The following is a 24,630-nucleotide window of genomic DNA, read 5'->3' as shown; positions in this document are numbered from 1 at the left end:
GCACGAACAGACGAACCCTCGGTCGCAACACTGATAACACTTTGCGCAATTATCACTTTATCACTACGATTTTCTGTTTTGCACTTACTTCACTGAAATCGAATTTTTCAACAATTCACATTAGGCATGAATAAAACTGATTTCTACCTGAAGCACGCAATTCTACCTTACATCAAAAGGTTATAATTGCGAAATAAGTCGTATAATGTAAGCACATTAATACAAGCAAAAAACAGTAAACATATATTAAGATAAAAAGATCAGTGACTGGGGAGGAGACTAAACACTAGTTCATTCAAAACTACGTTTTCAATCTCTCACCGTACAGTGCCTTGGGACGACAATAAAAACTAAAAACGTTTTATCCTTTCTCCCCGTACAGAGACTTGGGACGAGAGTAAAAAACTGACTCGAGAACAACGTTACTCGCTTGGGACGAGAATAAAGATCGGAACGTTCTCTCTTCCTCTCTCTCTCTCCGTCTCTCTCTCTCTCTCTCTCTTTCTCTTGATTTCACACCGAAGAGAAAAGCCCACTCACCTTTCGTCAATAAACAGGTTATTTGACCAAAGGAAAAAACTGAAAGGACTAAGAAATTGAAAATTAACAAGTTCCTTTAAATTAGTATTTAAAACATTTACGTTTGAAAGAAGAATGAACAAAACGTCAGAATCGATTTACTCTTTCTGCAAAGTGAAACCGTGATTCTCTCTCTCTCTATCGTAACGATAGAGCGCAAACTGCGTAGCATAAATAAACCAAACGTTAGTTCATCTTTGAAACAGTACGAAGTCTAAGTTTTAAATCATTTGCTCTGTAAAAGTTATTTACGATTGAAAGGGCTCAACGTTGTTTAACTTCGGTTTCCAAGTTAGGACCGCCTACTCTCGGATTAGGGGAGGAATAGGTAAGGTCGCATATAAACAAATCATTAAAATTTATCTTGATGTTTATTATAAATGGAAAGCTAATCGAAGAGGCCTAATAAAGGCGGTTGAGATATAAAATATATAGAGGAAAATCTATAATTAACAACAACAATTTATAACGTGATAAGATAATTGCTAAAAGCCTAAAACACACTTCCGTACTAAGGGAAGGGTCGGCCATTTTTAAAAGTCAAAGAAAGTCCAAAAAACAATCCAAAGTCATCAACAATTAAATCTATCCAAAAAAGAGTTCAAGATTTAAGTTGAAGATAAAACACCTGCACTGCGAAAGCTCAAACCAAAAGGAAGTACTTCACCAAGACTGTTGAAAAACTCCAGGTTAACAGCGAGTAATGGTACGTTTTGTCGTTCAGACCGACAGAGAAGAATTGGGTCTGTTTACATGTATATGCGGTATCTGGCCGATATTTGGCGCTAGTGGGCACACCCGCAACCTTCATAGCGATCGCTCGCGAGTTTTTGTGTTTTTCTGTCGAGCCGCCGGAGGCTCAGCTATTATATATTCACCGGCTAAGTTAAATATTTAAAAATTAATTATAGTGAATTATGTTGATGGAGTGGTGAGAGAGGTGAATGCTCGAGTGCTTGGACGAGGATTAAAACTGGTAGGCGAGAATGACCATGAATGGGAGGTAAATCAGTTGTTGTTTGCAGATGATACTGTACTGGTTGCAGACACAGAAGAGAAGCTTGACCGACTAATGACAGAATTTGGAAGGGTGTGTGAGAGAAGGAAGTTGAGAGTTAATGTGGGTAAGAGTAAGGTTATGAGATGTACGAGAAGGGAAGGTGGTGCAAGGTTGAATGTCATGTTGAATGGAGAGTTACTTGAGGAGGTGGATCAGTTTAAGTACTTGGGGTCTGTTGTTGCAGCAAATGGTGGAGTGGAAGCAGATGTACGTCAGAGAGTCAATGAAGGTTGCAAAGTGTTGGGGGCAGTTAAGGGAGTAGTAAAAAAATAGAGGGTTGGGCATGAATGTAAAGAGAGTTCTATATGAGAAAGTGATTGTACCAACTGTGATGTATGGATCGGAGTTGTGGGGAATGAAAGTGACGGAGAGACAGAAATTGAATGTGTTTGAGATGAAGTGTCTAAGGAGTATGGCTGGTGTATCTCGAGTAGATAGGGTTAGGAACGAAGTGGTGAGGGAGAGAACGGGTGTAAGAAATGAGTTGGCGGCTAGAGTGGATATGAATGTGTTGAGGTGGTTTGGCCATGTTGAGAGAATGGAAAATGGTTGTCTGCTAAAGAAGGTGATGAATGCAAGAGTTGATGGGAGAAGTACAAGAGGAAGGCCAAGGTTTGGGTGGATGGATGGTGTGAAGAAAGCTCTGGGTGATAGGAGGATAGATGTGAGAGAGGCAAGAGAGCGTGCTAGAAATAGGAATGAATGGAGAGCGATTATGACACAGTTCCAGTAGGCCCTGCTGCTTCCTCCGGTGCCTTAGATGACCGCGGAGGTAGCAGCAGTAGGGGATTATTATTATTATTATTATTACTTACTAAGCTACAACCCTAGTTGGAAAAGCAGTATGCTATAAGCCCAGGGGCTCCAACAGGGAAAATAGCTCAGTGCGGAAAGGAAAAAAGGAAAATAAAATATTCTAAGAAGAGTAACAACAATAAATATCTCCAATATAAACTATAAAAACTTTAACAAAACAAGAGGAAGAGAAATAAGATAGGAGAGTGTGCTCGAGTGTACCCTCAAGCAAGAGAACTCTAACCCAAGACAGTGAAAGGCCATGGTACAGAGGCTATGGCACTACCCAAGACTAGAGAACAGTGGTTTGATTTTGGAGTGTCCTTCTCCTAGAAGAGCTGCTTACCATAGCTAAAGAGTCTCTTCTACCCTTACCAAGAGGAAAGTGGCACTGAACAAGTACAGTGCAGTAACCCCTTGGGTGATGAAGAATTGTTTGGTAATCTGTGTTGTCAGGTGTATGAGGATAGAGGAGAATATGTAAAGAATATGCCAGACTATTCAGTGTGTATGTAGGCAAAGGGAAAATGAACCGTAACCAGAGAGGAGGATCCAATGTAGTACTGTCTGGCCAGTCAAAAGACCCCATAACTCTCTAGCGGTAGTATCTCAACGGGTGGCTGGTGCCCTGGCCAACCTACTTCATCTGTGGTGGAAATGTGGGAGGTTGGGCTGTGGCACCCTAGCAGTACCAGCTGAACTCAGTTGAGTCCCTGGTTAGGCTGAAGGAACGTAGAGAGTAGAGGTCCCCTTTTTTGTTTTGTTTCATTGTTGGTGTCGGCTACCCCCCAAAATTGGGGGAAGTGCCTGGGTATATGTATGTATGTATTAATTTTCATTTATTTCTGATGTTAAGGGTTATAATTTGTTCACTGAATTCTATTAAAAACTTTAAAAATGAATACTATACAGTACGCAGTATATGTGTATTTATGGACTTGTGGAACACATACAGTGAATTTACTTTATTCCTTATGGGGAAAACTTGCTTATGAACATTCTAAGTTAAGAGCTCACTCCTGGAACAAGTTAAACTTGCAAACCAAGGTACCACTGTATCCTTGGGGGATGAAGCAATTGGAAGGAAGGAGAAGGGAACTTTAATTTTTCTTAACAATAGATGATAATACAAACAAGCTTCTAGGAAGATGCCAGCTGAACCACTGGTAAGTTTTATAGAAATAATAAATTGCCACTGATGTTGATACAATCTATTAGTACTTACAAGGATTTTGGATGTCTCAAAGACTTTTTATTTTTAGTCCATCTGCTGAGACTCCATTTGCTCTTTGGTAAAACGATTTAGTTTAAGCAATTAGAGTGTTTGCATAATCTTGTCTAACTTATTCTTGAACTCGTTTACCGTGTTAATGTTTACTACATCCGCAAGAAGTCCATTCCATGTATTTGCTATTTTGTAAGAAATTGCCACATTGAGGGGTGTAGTATCTTTTCAATTCCAGTTTGTATGTTACCTCCTGACAGTTATTATGGGTAGTCTAGAATATTTTGAAAACCCTTTACCTTTGAGAATATAGCAGAGAGTTTCCCTGCGGTTAGCTGTAGCATGGGGGGATTTCAGTGTATTAAAAGCCATGAGGTTGTCTAAGATGATCTGTTCGGTTTGATAACTGAATCAAATGTTTTGCTAGAAGATGCCATAAGCCTGCAAAACCCCTCCATCTTATGCCAAAATGTGAAAACAGCGAGTTCAGAGAGAAACAGAATTTCAATAATAAAATTTATTTCTATACTTCTCTGACTTTCATATTCCGTTCGTCTCCAGAAGTTTGTTATGTTGAGGTTAATCCTTATAAAATGAAAATTTTCAGTTTCATTTCTTTCCAATATACCAATGGCTCTTGAAAAGTACAGTAACAGGATCTAGCAGTGTCTAACAGCAATTACAAACCAAAGCACACCATAAAGTTTAAAAAAGAATGTTGACTCCAAATAGTGGTGGTCTGAAGAGTAAACTGTGTACTTGCTTTTTAATTTAACTGGTGCTTCTTCCAGGTGAGAACAAAGGGTCTTGCATAAGCATGGCAAATATTTTCCTTACCCTAGACAAGCTTTTTTTTTCTTGGAATAACAATGGAATTTCAGGTAGTTTAATGGAAATTAAATATTTATCACCCACATATAAATCAAGATACAGGTACAGTGACCAAGTTACTAATATTAAAAGATTTGAATTAGATAAAATTATTTCAAAACTTCTTTAACTACAGTATTCCGAGAACATACTTGTCCTTGAAGACCCATTCTAAATGAGGTACTTTTGCGGCCACATACACTTTCTGTATCTGCCACAAAATCTTCTATAATCCGAGACAAGGTCAAAAATTCATTGGCAGTCATTTTATCTAAACCATGTTCTCTAGATCTGAAAATAAAGCAAAATAGAACTTCATTAGAACTTTATAGCTGCACTTTAGCACCAGATTATTTCAAAAATAAATTTGGAAGCAGAATATAATACTTCTTGAATGCTTTTATAATTAAGAGCATAGTTACAAATGTCTTATTTAAACAGATTGTTTTCAGCTATTCTTGATAGCACGTATTAGCATAGGGATGTTAAGTCATGGAAATCTTTTTACTGAAACTTGACTATTTACTGAAGTACAGTTATACAAGAAAAACAATGCATACTTTCATTGAAAAGTAAAGATTTTGTTCAATGATAAATTCAAAACAATACAAGGTAGCTAAGTTTTAGATATGGCTGCATGGAGCACTAGTAGCCAATCAGCTAAATTGTGATGGTATTGTAAATTTATATGTTGTACCCACTATGTTGTTTGAAACATTGTGATTTATATTTGTGGATTTCCTTAGAAGTGTCCTTATTTTTTTTAGATTAATTTTGTTAAACTTACTGGGTAAGTAATCAGTTATTAGTGGTATTGAGAGCAATGCTGCTAAGTTATCAAGAAAATAATTTCTAGAAAACAAACCTCAAGTGTTGAAGCATCACAGACTTGTTTAACTGAAGTGTACTTTAAAACAGCTTTAGGTATAAGTAAAAGCACATTACAAACAATCTTAAATGTTGGAGAGAAATTTAAAGCAAGTGATTATGTTAGTATTTCATTAACTGCACAGAAGTCAACATATTTACATAGAATGATGTGATGAAATGAAGGGAAAATATTAGTAACATGAATGAGTACACTAACAATAGAGAAAATATTACATTGTTCTATTTATCTATTTTTCTTATTTTGATTATTGGTGTTACATTATATGGATACAGTACAGGATTGTGATTAAAAAGAAAATATTTGTTACTGTTTTATAAATTTATGCAGTAGCAGAATAAAAAAAAGCAATTTGTGGGACATTCCTATTTCCTTTAATGAGAACTATTTTTTACTCTACTCATCCTAATTTAGAGGAGTATACAATATCTATTATTACTGTACTGTACATGCTGGCGTTATTGAACCAAAATAGTTTTTTTTTCTATAATTCTAGTTTTTTTATAATTTCCACTTGTTTCCCATGTGGTGAATTGTTTTAAATTATGAAAAATAATAGAGGAAAGCAATAGCTTTGCATAATTTGGCAGTGTATGAAGCACATTCTTCATATACAAATACCTCTCAATATGATAAATATGCAAACTTTTACTTAACCTATTTCAATTAATTCTCATATTTTCTACTTCTGATAATTGTACCAAATGTTATAATTTTTAACAGAGTAAAAAGAAAGCAAAAATTTTTTCATCTTTGTAATACAACTATATTTACTCTACCATTGTAACTTGTGAACATCCTTAGCTCAATGTACAGGAATTTCAAATTACGCAACATCATTTACAATACAACTCGTTTTAATGAAGAAGTGATGGTATTTACAAGGTAATTCAACAATTAACACATCAGTAAATAACCATAAAATAAAATAAGTCATATAAACAATCTTCCTGGATACTCCATAATGTTTTCTACCAACCATAAAAGATTATCAAATAAACAAACATTCCCTGAAAGGGGAAGGGGGATATTCATAAATTTTGAGTAATTATTGACAATGACAAATTTGGAAGTAATTTTTATTTTTGCTAACGTAAAAACCTTTGGCTATTCAATAGGGAATATCTTTCAGCGGAGCTAGAAGACTAGCCATTAAGACCTCAATGCGAGGTGGCAACCACCCAACCACTAGTTAGCAGGAGGGTAGAGGGGGTATCATGGTACTCACTCACTCACTCACTCACAGCAGTAATATCTCACTTTTGATTGCAGGCAGGACTTCTGGGGGGACAGGTTATGGAGGGATAGTTTGATTGAATAGATAAAGGTTTGTACATTAGGAAAATACAAATTACTTCCAAATTTGTCATTTGTTCTGACACAAGGAGGGGCGCTGTTAGACTGGGGCGTCCACTATTCTATTTAGGCTGGAACGCCAAGCATCTTTGGAGAAGGGTTACGGTATGTCCAGCCTGTGGTGACTTCTGATGAGGCCTATCACCCTCCGATAGACCGATACCTCCGCTGCTGACCCCTCTCAATCGTCGTCGAGCTCCTCCGACGGGGGTGCTGGTGCAAGTAACGAGGGTACCCCGACGGAGGACCTCGCACGTGGGGGAGTCCTGGACCGACGCTCCCGCGGGGGCTCCCGACGTAGGACGGGCATCTCCATGGAACGGGGACCTCCATCCTGGGCCTAACGTCTCTCCTGGAGGTCCTCGAATCTACGGGCCTGCTGGTTGAGGAAGGCCGAGGGCTGCGTTCGTGCCGAGCTAGGTGGCCCTTGGAGGTCAGGACTCGGCTGCCAGACCGAAGGGGCGACTCTCTCCGCTGGGCGGATGGAGTCAGAACCTTCGCGGTCTTATGCCTGTCAACTGTTACCTGCCATGAAGAATCCCTCTGCCGGGTGCCGCTGCTGCCGGAGGAGTATCTATCCGGGGAGGCCGTTCTCAGACGCCAACCTGAGGGGCCCGGTGCCACAGCTAGTTCCAGAAGTCTGTTTCGGTGAACCACCACCCATTCGTTGTTCTTGGGGGATCTTGGGCGCCGACTTTCGTGGCGCGACCCCGAGGGGGAGCGGGAACGCGATAACTTCCGGAGGGACTTGCCTTTTCGCCTCCTGAGGTTCCTCAGCACCTCATCCTTAGAAGAGCAGGAAGGATCCTCCACCGATGAGACCGACGACTTACAGGCCCTCTTCGAAGGCCTCGGCTACCTTATTAATGATAATTAAATAATAATAATTCTAATAAATGTAAAAGAAGACTAGGTCTCCATTGATTGCCTAAAACCTATCTCCCGCAAGATGACCAGCAAACAGTATAGAGTGCCTCTGAAAAGCAGGGTGCCCTACTTCATATGTATGTCTTTTTAGGGTGGGGAGCAATATACCCCACGTTTTCATACATACTCATACACTGTATCAGTATTGCTTTTTTTTTTAACTCTCGCTCTCCCCCCCAGAGATAATATAAACCTGTTTAAGCTTGCTTTATTATGTCTTGTACTGTATGAATTTTGTGTCATTATTGCTCTGATTGAACTCGAGCACAGAATGTAGTCTCCCTACGGAACTTAATTTAACACAAACTTGATCAGTGGAGAAACACTGATAACCAGCCTCCAGCTCCCAGTTGACTTTACCACCAAGAAGAGCAGACTGCAGAAGCCAGGAGGCTAGTCTTGAAGCACATTCTTTTCAAACACCAATTCTACCCCTGTCCGCTTTTGGCAACGTTGGAAGATCAGACGAGAACTCTATTGGTAAGTGAAATAAGGAGGCCAACAGCCCTGAAAGGGTAGTAAGTAAGAGTCTCGAAGGACACTCACTACCCAAGGTTTGGTCCCGCGTGTCTGCCAGTTTCAGCAATACACAATAAGCATTCTCAACAGCAGGAGAGGGGGAACACTGGCATCAGCATCTCTCTCTTCCTCAGTTCTTTCCCCACCCTCCTTCCTGGAAGGACCAGGTTGGGTGGTTCAAAAAGGCTGTATATGTACAGGCTCCTTTCAGGAACAAGTTGTGGGCAGTCCCAATCGGGATCTAGTTAAGTGCCTGGAAGCCTTCCTTGTACCCGATCGATGATGACACTCGCCCAAGAGGAGAAAACATATGGGTTGCTCCAACAGGAACAACAACACTGGGGAAGGGGGTAGGCACACTAAAAGTGGCAAGGGTCATATGCACAGCGGGAGTGGGAGTTACAAGCCTTGGAACCACAGGCACAAAAGTTGGGGTGATGAGCAAAGGGTATGGGTGATACACACAAGAATGACCAGGTCAGGTATGATTTAAAGGGTGACACTCGGTACTAGGGAAATACGCACTTTCAACTCTTGACTAAACTTATGTACAACTTTAAGCATGGAACCCACAAATGCCAGAGCTTTTCTTACTGGCACTGGCACTGGTGTCACAGAAAAAGCCTTAACAGTTTTTTTGGACTTTGGAGGGAACACCATTGGGGACATCACTGGGATCACTGACACTGGGGATACACCCACCATGCCTTTCTCCTCTGGCATCACCAAGGCAGACACTGCCACTAGGGATACACCAAGGCAGACACTGCCACTAGGGACACTTGAAGAGAGGCAGCCATAGCTACTAGTTCCCTCAACCATCAAGAGTGGGCCTGCATGGAAAACCTAGGAATACGCAAGCCTTCCATAGGTTAAACTTGTAGTTGGCAGTCTGCACAGCACAGAACCACCTCCAATTTCTGATTGGGTGTGATGATCACTGGGGAAATTCTACACGCCACCAGAACCTGAAAAACCCACCAATGTATCTCCGAGGGCTCTTTGTTCCTGATGCATGCTCCCAGGGACCAAGCCAAGGGTTATGCCAAGATGAGGTAGTAGGAGTCACACACAAAGAGAGAACGGAGGAGACAGAAGAATTCTTCCGTGTCTTACCCTGGAGAAAGCTTAGCTCTCTTCCTCCCTTTCAAGGCATATGCCTGCCACTGCACAAGAGGCAATGACCTACACTCAGCAAATGGGGATGATTACAAACAACAATGCCTACTATAAGATAAAAAGACATTGTGCATCTACAGGAGGTTTAGCCTAAACCGGTTGCAACGTGCACTCTTTCCACAATAAGTTAACTACCGTGTTGATGAATTCAACAGCCATTCTCGCTCTGCTGAAGACATGTTTCTTATATAAAAAACAAAAGGTTTTGCATAAATGTAGGGACAAACACTATTTCTGCACAGAACAAGGAATTACAGAATGCCTTATTTCAATTATCATACTTTCTCCGAGTGGTCATATCAAGTAAAGAATATATAATACAGTATACTTTAAAAATAACTATAATTCATCCATCTACCACAGCACTTCTCCCAATTTTGGGAGGTAGCTGACAGGGGCTCAGCCGAGTTTGGCTGGTACTGCTAGGATGCCACAGCCCTCCCTCCCCCGTTTCCACCACAAATGAAGCTTCATATGCTGACTCCCCTACTGCCACTGACTAAGCGGTCACTACAAGGTGGTAGCAGGGCCTATCAGAAAGCATCACAATCGTTAGACATTCATTCCCATTTAAAGCATGTTCTTTTGCCTCTCTCACATCTATCCTCCTGTCACCTAGGGCTTTATAACTTTATCCATCCACCCAAACCTTGTTCTTCCTCTTACACTTCTACCATCAACTCTTGCATTCATCGCCTTCTTCAGCACACAGCCATTTTCCATCCTCTCTACTTGACCAAACCACCTCAACACATTTATATCCACTCTAGCTGCTAATTAATTTCTCACAACTGTTCTCACACTCGATAGGACTAATATAATACCTAATAGAAAAGATAAAAAGATGTTGATGCATTTCCCCATGAAATATCTTACACTAGTACCCTATTACCCTTTAAGGGTCCAATTCCTGAATTAAAACTCTAGCCCATACCTTGCATGTAGAAGTTTGGCACATCGATCATGAGCATAGTCACATGCAGCACATGAGATCTCTTTCAGCCCTCCTAATGCACGACCACAAGCCACTTCCCCCAACATAGCTTCTCCATCAGAGTTACTCCTGCAAAGGAATTGAATATTAGACTAAAATGTTGTTCAAAGATTAATTTGAAATATTTTTAAATACATGTACTTATTACACTACATATTGCACTAGATGAATTCTATGTTTTATAAATAAATTTCATCTTAAAAACCCTACCTAAATCACTTGAGAATATTCTAATAAATGGGGATATAATATTGACACCTAATTAGCAATACCATGATTTCTTGAAATTTAGCTTTTAGTCTGACTCACAGCAGTGACTTAGAAGTACTTTATGCAGAAATGGTTTACAAACAAAACTGGATTTATGAATAAAAAGAAGTCCTTTTTAAAGCACATGATTTCAATATGACAAATTTGTAATAATTTGTATTTTTCCTAGCACACAAACACAACACTACTTATATTGGGTGTATTGTTTTTGGCAAAGCTGAACTAGCCACGATAATTTTAAGTGAGGGATAACTACCACACCCGCTAGTTAGCGGGTGGGGGTGGGGACAGCTCAGCTACCCCGCTCACTCACACACCTGATTTGAGTAACCAATTTGCTTACTGGGTTAACTACCTATCCCGCTAGTTAGCGGGGGTATGGGAGGTAGCTAGCTGCCCCTCCCACTTACACACCTGTGACTGAGCTCACTTTGCTTGGAGGTAGGACTTCAAGGTGGACAGTGTCGATGGGTAAGTTTGTATAAATAGGTAAAGGTTTGTATCGTTAGGAAAAATACAAATTATCTACAAATTTGTCATTTGTTCCATAACTGGAATACAAACCTACGCTATTTATCAAGGGTGACTCACCCAATAGGAGGGTGGACGTCCCTCCCAACCTGGCTTTTTGGCTTTAAACGGGGGTTCCTTTCCTCGAGTAGGTTAGTACCAAAAATAAGGACCCCCTAACACCTCGCTAAACCTTGCTACGTAAGGTCTGCAGCCTACGCAAGCTGTGTTGAGATAAGCAGTGTGACTGTCAAGGTAAAAGTTATTCTGAGTCTTTGTAGGAAAAACTGTTGTAACCAAGACTTTTCCAATATCACCTCACCAGGGTACGGGGACGCAACAGTATTGACACAATACTAGGTACCAAAGGGAGCATGGTTTACCTGCAGTGATTGAGCTCAGCTTGTATAGATAACATAGGCTGCTGCTTTCCCCAAGAGAGGGGAGGATGAAAAAAAGAATAAGAGCCAGTCATACCTTTTCAATTCACGCAGACTAAAACCGGGTAACAGTGCCCTCAACCTTCTGCTACTTGTCCAATAAGGAGCTTGATGTATTAGACCAGCTGTTGTGCAGCCACCACAGGGCCGATAGAAAATGTATTGAGCCTAAGTAGGTCACGTCTTGCAGGTCATGGGCTCTAAAAGTTGTTTGGCGTTTCCACACCCCAGCTTGTAGAACCTGCGTCATGGAGTAGTTTCTCTTGAAGGCCAGGGACGTAGCCATTCCCCTGACATCGTGGGCTCTGGGACGACATGATGGAGGAGGATCTGAATTCAGAGCATGGTCTATAAGCTTGCAAACCCATGCAAAAATGGTGTTTTTGGTGATCCTCCTCTTGTTCCTCCCTCTGCTGACGAAGAGTGCGGGCTGCTACTGTTCTCTTAAGGTAAAGCCTCAAACTCCTCACTGGGCAAAGTAAGAGATGATCTGGGTTGTCTGTTACAGAGCGGAGACTCGTTATCCAGGAGTTGAATCTAAGATCCAACACCCATGGATTCCGAGTCTTGGCAATAAACTCAGGGATAAAGCTGATCGTTACCTCTCCTCATCCCCTTGAAAGGACAATGTCGTATGAGAGACCATGCAGTTTGCTGACTCATTTGGCTGAAGCCAAGATGAGCAGGAACACCATCTTCAGGGTTAGGTGGCAATCTGTTGCCTGGCGTAATGGTTAGTAGGGAGGTCTCTTTAGAGATCGGAGAACTCGAACCACATTCCATGAGGGAGGTCTGACTTCCGACTGAGAACAGGTATGTTCATAATTCTGTATGAGTAAGGAAAGTCCTAGGGGTAAGGAAATGTCCATTTCATTCAGTTTGAAGGCAAGGCTCAAGGCTGAGCGATAGCCTTTTACCGCCAAACACTGAGAGGCGCATTTCTTTACCCAAATACACAAAGAACTCTGCTATTGCTGGAATAGTGGCATCAAGTGGAGAGACACCAACCACAGAAGACATTCAACTTTGCCTGGTAAACTGCTGCTGATGACTTCTGCAAGTATCCAAACATCCTGTTCACAACTTGTTGTGAAAATCCTCTCTGAGTGAGGAGATGCTGGATGATCTATAGGTGTGAAGTCGTAGCGAAGCTACGGCTTTGTGGTAGATGGTGATGTGTGGTAGTCCGAGTACATCGTATAGTGGAGGGAGTTGTCTTGGGGGCTCCATCAGGAGCTGCAGAAGGTCTGAGAACCATTCCACATGATACCGGGTCATTGCGAGGTTGAGGTTAACTGATGTTCTAGCCTCGTTGAGTGCCCTTCTCATCAGATAGAACAGGGGAAAAGCGTAAACGTCAATGTTGTCCTAGCGTTGTTGGAATACATCTTGCCAGAGAGCCTTGGGGGACTGGAACTGGAGAGCAGTACAGCAAGAGCCTGAAGTTCAGGGCTATTGCAAAGAGATCTACCATTGGAAAACCCCACAAAGTCAGGACTTTGTTGGCTACTAGATGCTCCAAAGACCACTCGGTACTCACCATCTGAGATGCTCTGCTCAGATTGTAGGCGAGCACATTCCTTTTGCCTGCAATGTAGCGGGCTGATAGTGGTATCGAGTGGACCTCGGCCCATCTCAGTATCTCTACTGCCAGATGGGATAGGGGCTGCAACAAAGTACCTCCTTGCTTGTTGATGCAAGCCACTACTGTGGTGTTGTTGCTCATCACGACCACTGAGTGGCCTGCCAGGAACTGATGGAACTGTTGAAAGGCCAGAAAGACAGCCTTCATCTCTAAGGGAACTTATGTGGAGGTATCTTTCGGACTCTGACCAAAGCCCTGAGGTTGTGTGGTGCAGCACTTGGGCCCCCACCCTTTTTTTGATGCATCTGAAAACAGCATCAAGTCAGGTGGAGGACGAGAAGATCTATGCCCCTTCGCAGATTCTCGTCTACCACCAACCATTCAAGGTCCGTCCATTCCTCTGGTCCCATGGGGATCAGTGTCCGGGGAATCAAAAGCCTGATTTCACTTTGATTTCAGTCGCCACTAGCAGAATCAAATCCTGAAGCGGCTGTTGGGAACTAGAAGGGCCAAGGATGATAGGTGTCCGAGGAGACATAGCTACTTCTGGGCCAGGAGTTCTTCCTGTATGAGAAAATGTCTTGCGACTTTTCTTAGCCTCATTATCCTATCGTCTGATGGGAAGGCTTTGTGGAGATTGGTGTCTATAATCATACCTAGATGTACCAGTCTTTGAGTGGGAAGCAGGGTGGACTTAAAGGTTTACCATGATCCTCAGATCTTGGCAAAGACTCAAGAAGTTTGTCTTGGTGCTGAAGAAGGGTTGACACCAAGTCTGCTAGGATTAGCCAGTAATCCAGATAACGGAGGAGACAGATGCCAATCCTGTGTGACCAAGATGACACTAGGCAAACACTGGTGAAGACTTGGGGTGACGTGGAAAGACCGAAGCACAATACCCCAAACTAGTATTTCCTGTTGTCTAGGCTGAATCTTAGGTACTTCCTTGACGACGGATGGATTTGGATCTGGAAGTACGTGTCCTTTAGGTCCAGTGGGCACATGAAGTCCTGTGGTCTTACCGCTTATCTGACTGTCTGTCGTCTCCATGCTGAACGAAGTCAGTTTGACAAACTTGGTCACAGCTGAGAGGTCAATGACGGGTTACCAGCCTCCAGATGCCTTTTTCACAAGAGTTGACTCAAGAAGCTTGGGGAGGCATCAAGGACCTCTTGGAGAGCGTCCTTCACCAACATGGTCTGGACTTCTGGCCGAAGGGCTAGCCTCTTTGTTTGATCCCATCGCAAAGGAGTCTATCGATACTGGATCCTTGATCAGGGCAGAGAGAGATGACATGAATGGGATGTAATACCCTGAACGAATCAAGGAGACTGTTCAAGGATCGGCCCCGAGTTGTTTCCACCTGTTCTAGCATCTTTGTAGGCATCCCCCCACTGGTGGACAAGCAGGGGAACGCCTATCCTAGAATTTGTGGCCACGGCCACGCCCTCTAGGATATATTCCTCCCCTGGAGGACTTTGAGCATTTCTTGTCTTTGGTAAGAGAGGGCCTTTTAGACACCACTTTCTTTGCTGCTGTCTTATTCATCAAGGTTTTGCACTGGTTAGGCTACGGAGGAGCTGGTGGTCTATAGGGCCGGAATGTCAGGGCCCCATGGAGGAGAGAGTCCTGGTGGGACTTCCTCTACCTCTCTGCAGTCTGCTCAATGTCCCTAGGCTCAAAAAACAGGGAATCTTTGAGAGAGGAGTTCCTGAGCCTCGAGATATCGGCATTAGGGACCTGCTGATGGAATTTCTTGGATACCTATAGTAGTCCCTACATTTGAGAATGATGTTGGCCCACAAGTTCGATACTTGGTAGGCCAGGAACTTGATGGTCCGGGTACCAGGAAGGAGGAAGGTTTCCATAGTCTTCCTGGTACTTTCCTTGGAGAAATCCTCAGTTCGTATCAGGATTTCCAAGGACCCCAACTATAGATCTAGTCACGAAGTAGCCTGCCTAGCATACTTTGCGACCTTCTCTTGATTAAGGATCTGTAGCCGAGAACACGACCTGAGGAGTCTCTCTTGGGGAGATTCCCTTAGTCAGGTCCTCCAGAGAATGGTGGAGTGGAAGAGCTGGTCAAGGTTTATCCAAGACCTCATAATACCTCCTTTGCTGAACGCGAAGAGGTGGGAGGAGCTTGGCGGAGGAGCCCGAACGAAGGGAGAAGGAGAACTCGGAGAACTATGCAGCGATCTTAGTCCGGGCACTCTTCAGCCCCTGAGACCAAGGTGAAGTTGCACTGGACTTCGTGGGGCACTCTCCAGCCCCTGAGACCAGGGTGAAGCTGCACTGGACTTCGTGGGCTTCTGAGTGCCAAAGACATGGTCTAAGACTGTGTCTTTGCCATCCTGGGGGATATCTCTGGCCTGGAAAACCCACTGAGAACCTGCATCACAGTCAGTAACTGCCAAAAGGCGTGTTCTCTTTTTGTTCCCTCTCTGAAGTGGGAATGGCAGCGAAGTCTCCTTCGTCCACCTCTGAGAGCTCATCTCGCGGTGGGTCGCGTTCAGGGTGACTGACTGCTCTTGTGGATTTGGAGGTCCTCGAAGAGGACTTCAGCAACGTTTTGGAGTCTTTCGACTCCTTGCGAGAAAGAAGATAAGCTTCCAGCATGGAAGACCTGGATGGTTTGGCTTTCCTGCTTGCTTCCGGAGGCGTGGTACTCTCGTCATGAGGGGAGTCTTCTTCGGAAGGTAGTAGGGAGGAGACTGGAACAGGTTCCTCGCAAGGTTCCCTTGGCTGAGGTGGCAGTGATCCAGGAGAGCAGGTGGAAGGAGAACCAGGAGGTCTGACCTTTCACCCCAGAAGATGAGTTGGTATCTGGGACTCCTCTTTTCCTCTTCAAGGGAGAGACAACCGAGGTTCTTTGCCAAGAGTCCGCTGGGACCGAAGGATGTTGGAAGCTCAGAGAAGTTTCCGAGGTGCAGGCAGAGAGGGCAGGCCTGAAAGCTTGTACAACTGCCCTGACGAGGGCGCCGAACCAGGGTTGTTGGCAGACACTAGTAAACATGTTCAGGTTCCTGTGGGTTACGTCTTTCATGTAGTGGGCGGTGAACGTTGTTTGACATTTTTAACACGCCCACTTGCAGTACCTACGCCATGAAGTAGTTCTTTTTAAACGCCAGGGACATTGCAATGCCCCTGAAGTCATGAGCTCTGGATCGTTTGGAAAGAAGAGGGTCTGGATTGAAAGGAAAATCACTCACCTTCGGAATCCAGGAGAAAAAGGTATTCCTTACGGACCCCATCTTGACCTTCCCCATGCTGACACAAGGGGGGCAAGCTACTGTCATTCTTTTAGGGTAATGCCTCAGACTCATCACTGGGCAAAGCCCCATCTAGACACTGGGTCTTCGGTTACAGAACATAGACTTTCTATCCAGAATGGGCCAAACCTAGGGTACAGCACACCAGGATTTTCAGTCTTAGCAATGAACTCAGGGACGAAGCTGAGAGTTACATCTCCCCATCTCCCAGAGTAGGAGACATCGGAAGACAAACCATGCAACTCACTAACTCTCTTGGCTGAAGCCAAAGTGAGTAGAAATACTGTACTGTCTTCCATGTAAGGAGGTGAACTGTTGCCTGGTATAAAGGTTCATAGAGAGGGACCTTTAAAGATTGAAGAACCTGAACCATGTTCCAAGAAGGAGGTCTAAGTTCCAACTGAGGACAAGTCATCTCAAAACTTTGCACGAGTAGAGGCATTGAGGGTAGTGATACCCTTTCAACGACATCAGTCACAAAAGATCGACCACTTTGCCTGGAGGACTGACCCTGAAAAACGTCTGAGGTGTCTAGAAATCCTTTCCACAACTCGATGCAAAAGGCCTCTCTGAGAGAGGAGGTGTTGAACAGTCTCCAGGCATGAAGTCAAAGCAAATCTATGACTTTGTGGAAGATGTTGGTATGTGGCTGTTTTTCAGAAAATCGTGTCGTGGAGGAAGTTCCCTCGGAAGCTCTGTCGGGAGCTGCAGAAGGTCTGGGAACCATTCTGCGTGATGCCATAGCAGAGCTATTGGAGTCCTTGATAATTTCTTGCTTATTCCGACTTGGTTGAGGACTTTCTCACCAGACCACATGGGGGAAATGCATACACCTCTAAGCTGTCCCACCATACTTGGTATACTTCTTGCTTGAGGGCCTGGGGAACGGTCGAGAGGGAGCCGGAAGTTCAAGGCCATTGCGAAAAGGTTCACAGTCATGGAACACCACAAAGTTAAGACTTTGTTGGCTACTAGATGATTCAAAGACACTCGGAGCCCACTATCTGAGTCGCCCTGCTCAGATTGTCAGCAAGCACATTCCGGTTGCTGGGAATAACGCGAGCGGATGGGGACACCTAGCTGTCCTCTGTCCATCCGAGTATTTCTATTGCTAGATGGTTTTCTGATAGAGTTATATGCTAGTACCTTTCTGATTCGGGCCAAAGGACGAAGATGGATTGGTACAGCATATGGTGCCCCTTCTTCTTTTGATGCATCCAAAGACAGCATCAGTTCAAGAAGGGGGAGGAGAAGATTGGCCTCTTTGCAGAGGTTCTCATCTGCCACCCACCATCTGCGGCTCGTCCAAAGGGGGTCGGGAGATTGCGTAGCAAGAAAAACATCTCATGATGATGTCAAAACTTGCAACTGCTTACACGCTTCTGCTATGATGGGGGTGGGATCCTATCCTCCCTCCAACTGCCACTAATCTAGAGTGGGTTGGCCAAGTAAGAATGATACAAATCAGTAAACCAGGTAGCCAGTACTGGTTGTTATTAGCGTGACTCTCCTTAGAAAACGCCTTCCGGATAAGAGACAAGTTAGTAACTACCGAACGCAACCAACTACTCCCAAAGGATAAGATTAAGAAGAATCTTGAATCTAGTGTTGGACAGGTAATGAGCACTTAAGTCTATCTACAGACCAGTAACAGGCCTGTGAGCAGGACAAGCATTTGGGCTCAGCCCGTATTAAAGTCATGTCCAGAACTCGGTTGGAGAACATTGAAAAAGTTTGTAACCAAGACTTCTCTTTCTTCAGAAAGACGAAAAATGTATGTATTTCTTCATCTCGGATTGGTAAAACAGGCACAAGAATTGAATGTTCCCTTCTAAGGAACAGATACGCTTATGAGAACTTTTCATTCCAAGTATTTCTAAGAAAACTAAGACCTTCGATCAGAAAGAAAGGAAAGAAGTGCCTATAAAGGCAGATAGTATATAAAGTACAGTATGTCTGGATACGGGAAGGTAGACGAGTAATGTATAACCTGGTTTCCAGTAAAGGATATAGCCATTACAACTTATTAGAAAGGAGTTCTAATTGTAAGATGGTTTATAGCCCTTGTTGGCAGAAAGATCATTTGCATGCATGCCTATCAGCGTTAGCGCATGCGTAATCTTTGCTTCCAGGTAAACGTTGGAAAACAGACCTGGTTGCGGGAATAATATATGTGCAATGAATCGCAACATTATTGCCCAAGGAAAATTTGATTGTCGACTAGCTGAAGTATTTTATATGTGAGTGCATATTCCCACAAACAAAATATAGTTATTGTAGTGATCATACCTCCTTTGGTTTGCCTATTCTCCTTGTGGGAGGGGCTTGCCAACATTCATACAGACAAGGTTATCTGGTTCCCTTGTGGGCGGGGTTTGTAACGTTCGTAAACATAATAAAAAAGATGACCACATTGTTGCTATTGTTCGAAAATGTAAGCTAACACTATTCCCTTGGGACTAAATGCTTGAGAAAATAACCCTGTTAGGGTAAAATAAATAAAATGTCTCAAAAGCCGATCATGTAAAACGAGAAGTCGTTGTGTCCAGGGATACAATGACGGTATGTGGCTGACTCAAACAATCGGTAGAAACAGTGTTTGTGACAATAACCTTACAGTTTTGTCTTGGAGAGAGAGCATGCGCCAGAAAAGAGTTCTTACGGCCTTTATGAAGTTCTAACAAACGCCTGTCAAAGTTATAGGAAACTTCTCAGAAACGAGAGTTTCCCTAAAAGGGGTAGTCGCATATGTGAGGGTTTGCTCAAAAGGACCATACATCAGGTTGCCATCAACTGCTTTCCCGTATGGGGTTGCCATGGAACGTACTACCATCTAATGCAGGCAAGACCTGACAGAAGGAATTGAACTGGAATGTAAAAATTCTTTCTGCTGGTTTCCGTTCCATTCTCGATGATGAGAGATGATCATGAACTGCCTGCTACCCCAATCACTAGAAGTGGGAGGGGTGGGGGGAGGATAACGGTGGTTCGTTCAGAAAGGAAGGGAGTTGGCGAAACCAGCCTAGCTGTGGCACAGCAATTAGCAGGGAGTATAGGGCGACGTTACAAGTCATGCTACGCTGGATGACAAGCCCGTAGGGAGGTGGTAAACCATAGAAATTTCAGAGTAAGCTCTGGGTTGCGCGAACCTCGAGATTCAGCGTGACGAGAACCTAGGGGTTCTATGTAAAGGGAGCTCAAAAATTGGTAGAGAACCTTGTCGCACATGCCTTCCAGGGAGAGCTCTGGGTTGCACGAACCGTGAGATTCGGCGCAATGAGAACCTAAGGGTTCTATGTAAAGGGAGCTCGAAAATTGATAGAGAACCTTGTCGCGCATGCCTCCAAGTGATCGTCGTGACGAGAAGCCGAAGGAACTACGTCACCGATTCCTTATGGGAGATGGAATCTCTCAAGAATCGTATAACCAGAACCCGAAGGAACTACGTCATCACTACCTGGAGGGAGATAGAATTGATCAGGCAACGTGTCTTGCGAACCCACAGGATTCAAGCGACAAAGGATGACGAGAACCTGAAGGAACTACATCATCGTTACTTGGAGGGAGATGTAATCCCTCAGGCAATGTGCAGTGTGAACCCACAGGGTTCATGCAACCAAGGATGACGAAAACCCAAAGAAACTAAGTCATCGTTACCTAGAAGGAGATTTAATCCCTCAGGCAACGCGCCGTGTCTCACGCGACGTGAATCCAAAGATTCTCTCTTATTGAGTCGACAGAAGCATAACGGCAGTCACAAGAGCCCATTCATCGTAACTGGAATTGCGAGAACCAAAGAGCTCAAGTAACTGGAACCCGAAAATCCCGTATAACGAGAGCCGGAAGGCTCCCCGCAACCTGAACCGGAAGGTTCGGTGTCGTTTAAGCCCAAGGGCCAAACGAGACAAGGACCCGAAGATCCCAGATTGTTAGAGCACGAAGGCTCCCTGTATGAGAGCCCGTGGGCTTAACGAAACCAAGGTTGCACAATCCCGGATTAATGCAACAGGAAACTGAGGTTTCCCTGCTACAAGAACCTGAAGGTTCAACGTAGCGGGTGGCATGAGAGCCCAACGGAGCTCCGCAATGTGAGACTGAAATCTACCTTTCACATGAAACCTGAGTATCAGCATGACGTGATAAAAATTGCCAACCGGTACAATGTTACCAAAATTGCAAGAGCCAGAAAGCTTAGCACAACTGGAGCACCCAGGAGTTCCATGCTGTGAGAACCCGAAGGTTCAACGAGACAAGGACCCAAAGATCCCGGGTTGCGAGAGCCCGAAGGCCCGAGGTTATGCAAACCCAATGTGTGACAGTCACAAGACACCGAAGGCTCAACGTGATAAGGACCCGAAAATCCCCCGATGACACGAGAGTCAGAAAGCTCAGGGTGACCCAATGGTCCCGAATTGCGAGAACCCAAGAGTTCAGCGTTACCAGGGTTGCGAGAGTCCGAAGACTCAACGCAACAGGAACCCGAAGGTTCCAGGCCAAGAGAACCCAAAGACTCAACGTAACTAGGACACCAAAGTCCCAGGTTGCGAGAACCCAAAAAAACATCAAAACCAGAACCCGAAGGTTCGGTGTCCCGCAAGCCCAAAGGCTTAGTGAAAAGAGAACCCAAAGGTCCCATGTTGTGAGAACCCAAAGGACCATCGCAACGGAAGCCCGAAGGCTCCGGATCAAGAAAGCCCGATGCGAGATCGTCACAAGACCCCAAAATGACATCGCGAATTGAATCCGAGGGCTTAAAAAAGGTGTCTCCTACCCGCTGGGGGAGGAGCACACCCTGGATGGAGAGGGTCAAAAACTCCTTCACCCAAGGAACCTCCGAAGGGGAACGCCTAGCAGAAACCACCCGAGATGGAGACTACTCAAGCTCGAGAGCTTCCTCCCCCGGGGGATATTTGTCCTCCCAAAGGAGAACATCGCTTCAGATAACGCACTAAGCCCGCCCTTGGGGGAGAAGCATAAGCCTAAGGAGACCGTTGACCACAAGTGGTTCTCTCTCAAACGAAAGATGTTCCTCCGGAGGTCCGGAGGGGGAACATACCTAGGACTTTACTCTCCTATCGCCCCTGGAGGAGAAGTAATGACTGTGGTGTCGGCCATGAGACCAAGGTCAGACCGACAGGCCGCAGCACCTGCGACAACGAAAAGGTTCAAAAGGGTATCTCCTACCGCAGGGGAAGGAGAAAGCCCAAGGCAAAGAGGGGTCAGAAACTCCTCCTCCCGACAGACTGCGGAAAGGGAACATCTAGCAGTAACCTTCGGAGAAGGACTCTGCTCTGTCACAAAAACCTGAATAAGCTTTCTCTTGTAAATGAGAGGAATGTTCTCCCAAAGGAGGACATCGTCTAGAACTAGTTTTCCCCCAGCCCAATTAGAAAAAATGTAGGTGTACATCAAGTGTTAGACCATGAACAATCTCTCTCGTGGACAAGAGGACCTTACCTTGGAGTTTGTTTTCCCCCAGCCCAAGGGGGAGAAACACAGTCTTCAGAGACGAGATAGCAGCTACTAACTTTGTCGAGCTGTAAGCAATTCTCTCCGAAAGAGGGAAGGTTGCAAAACGGCTGAACCCAACAAATGGGGAGGTTAACTCTCCCTCGAAAGGGAAAGTTCTTCAACCCCTGGAGGCTCCTAATTGTGTTCTCTGCTTCCCTTCAACAAGCCTTGCTCAAGTTGAAGGTCGGCATCGAGTGCTACCTTGCAACCATTGAGCAGCTCACGATCTGCCATCAGTAGCACTGGACAGACCAGAGCAGTCGATTTCACAGGAATGAATGTATCTTCTTCTACATCAGCTGTTTTAGCCGAACGAAGAACGGCGTCGCTATCTAAGGAACAATAAAAGTTATGATGAATACAAATCATAAAACCGCTGAAAAATTTAAATAACAAACCGTTAATAAATTTAACTTGACAACAGAAGAAACTACTAAGAAGCGAAACCTACTCAGCAAACAGGAAAGGTAACCCCCCCTCGTGAGGAACTGCCAACCATCCACGTAAAATGGAGGGCAGCAAAAAAGGGAGTAGTAGTATCAACACAATGACAACTCCCTCGCAACGAGACTGCCGTAATACGCTGTCACACAAACAGCACTGTAATAAGTTACTCATATATATAAAAACAAGTGAGAAGGCTTTCATATATATAACGAAAAAGAAACAGAAAAGTCAAAATCGGGAGAGTGCGGGCAGTATGTCCGTCTCTACCGAACCAAGAAAGCAAAGTGGTTACTCAAACCAGGTGTGAGTAAGCGGGGTAGCCAAACTGCCCCCACCCCTATCCACTAACTAGCGAGTGCGGTGGTTATCCCTCACTTAAAACTATCATGACTAGCTCAGCTTCGCCAAAAACAATATACCCAATATAAATAGTGGAGTGTTTCTGTTTGCCCTGGAACAATTAAAAAATCACAAAAGAGTAAATATATGAAAAAAAAAAACATGACCAAAGAAAGAATGCAATAGATTAGGGGAACAATATAAATTTGTCAGAATACAAGGGCCTATAGAATTATAATCACTATACAAGCAATGGTGAAATGAGTATTTCTTACATTGTAACAAGTGATGCAGCTTGGACTCCTTCAGTCACTGGTTGTGTTCGGCCAGCACCAGCTTCTACTGTTTGTACCATTACTTCACATATGACCTAGAAAATAATATGATATATTCAAAAGAATGCTAAACAAAAAAAATCCACGTTATAAACTATCAGAAATATAATTTAACTGGGTAGGCTGGTCATATTTATAAATTTTCCTAAAACTGGCTGAAAACCAGCTTAAAAATTGAGGTATTAAAACAATTATAGAACTTCAACAGATAGGCGAGTAAAAACCAAAGGAGCGAGAAAAAATTTAAACAAAGGAAAGAAATCCAGCCTAGTCAACAAAATAAAAATAAAAAATGAGCAACCTATAGTAGATCAATTTGTAGTGAAGATTTTTTATATGAAAATCATATCTATTCTTCCATCTTTTTTACAATAATGAAAAGCAAAAGACAAGTGCCTGTAACAACTATGCCAAGATACAGAAGCTTGCCTTTTGTCATCACAACCAACATTGATAATTAAAACAGCTTTGTTTTAAAGAAGTTCATATAAGGTCAAAAGACCATTAATTTCTCATATTTCATACCTAAAACATGCCCCCTAAAAGACTGAAATTATCATCCATCTAATACTGTGATTAAAAGAATGTCATTCTCTTTTCATAAGCAGACTTGAACATGAAGGTACTAAAACAAATTAATTCCCAAGCACTTATACTTAATTCAACTAATGTTTTAACCAGCTGAGAGATTAATTATTACAATATAATAACTCAAGTCACTAAGCTGTGTTCTTAAACTACCATAGTGCTCACTCGAATAATTTGATGACTAGGCAAGGTAGGTGGAACACTGTAACCATAGTGAAGTTGAAACAGTCTAGTAAAGAAAAACCAAAGGAACTGAATAAAAAGTAAAAAGGAGAAAACATTATAGGATGTGCTTGAAGGAACATAATCCAGCTGTCAACAGGATCAGACCTGAAACTGGTACTCTACAAAGCAATACCTGATTCAACATCTGCATTTGCAGGGATAAGGACTCTCATGTTAGTTTAACAGCCTAACACTGCTATGCTACACATCTAGTTCCTCAATTCTATGATCAAGCTATTGGATTCAATTTTTAAGAAATTCAAATATAATTACAACTGAATAAAAAGCATAATTTCATGAGAAATAATCTAAAAATTTCCATGAAATGAATACTGAATAGAGGTGACAAGAAAATATCCAAAAATTCCTTGGTGCTGATTAAAAATAATGATACCACCAAAAATATGTACCAGTAGACATTAATACTACCTCTGCCTAATAGCTTGTTTACCCAAGTTGAAACTTGGGTTTAAAAATGCCTAAATACCAACTTGGTAGCCATGAACGAGAATAGCTGAGAGTTAATTGGAGCTCTCATCATTATTATTATTATTGTTGTTATTGTTGTTGTTAAGCCCAGGGGCTCCAAAAGAGAAAATAGCTCAGTGAGGAAAGGAAACAAAGAAAAAAATATTTTAAGAAGAGCAACATTAAAATATCTCCTATTTAAACTATAAAAACTTTACCAAAACAAGAGGAAGAGAAATAAGATAAA

General features: G+C 43.3%; 1 protein-coding gene across 1 annotated transcript in view; it reads right to left on the bottom strand.

Moving 5' to 3' along the window:
- scat (VPS54 subunit of GARP complex scat) overlaps nucleotides 1-24,630 on the bottom strand; it is a 205,222-nt gene that overhangs the window by 87,696 nt on the left and 92,896 nt on the right. The window contains exons 13-15 of the mRNA XM_068351075.1: nucleotides 23,043-23,137; nucleotides 10,334-10,462; nucleotides 4,682-4,820 (exon numbers count right to left, since the gene is read on the bottom strand). Of these exons, the coding sequence (XP_068207176.1) occupies nucleotides 4,682-4,820; nucleotides 10,334-10,462; nucleotides 23,043-23,137 (363 nt within the window). The remainder of the gene's footprint in view (nucleotides 1-4,681; nucleotides 4,821-10,333; nucleotides 10,463-23,042; nucleotides 23,138-24,630) is intronic.

The sequence above is a fragment of the Palaemon carinicauda genome, chromosome 27 (assembly GCF_036898095.1).
Source record: "Palaemon carinicauda isolate YSFRI2023 chromosome 27, ASM3689809v2, whole genome shotgun sequence".
Classification (NCBI taxonomy): Eukaryota; Metazoa; Arthropoda; class Malacostraca; order Decapoda; family Palaemonidae; genus Palaemon; species Palaemon carinicauda.
Note: the sequence above shows the minus strand (reverse complement) of the source record. Positions and strands in the feature narration are given on the sequence as shown.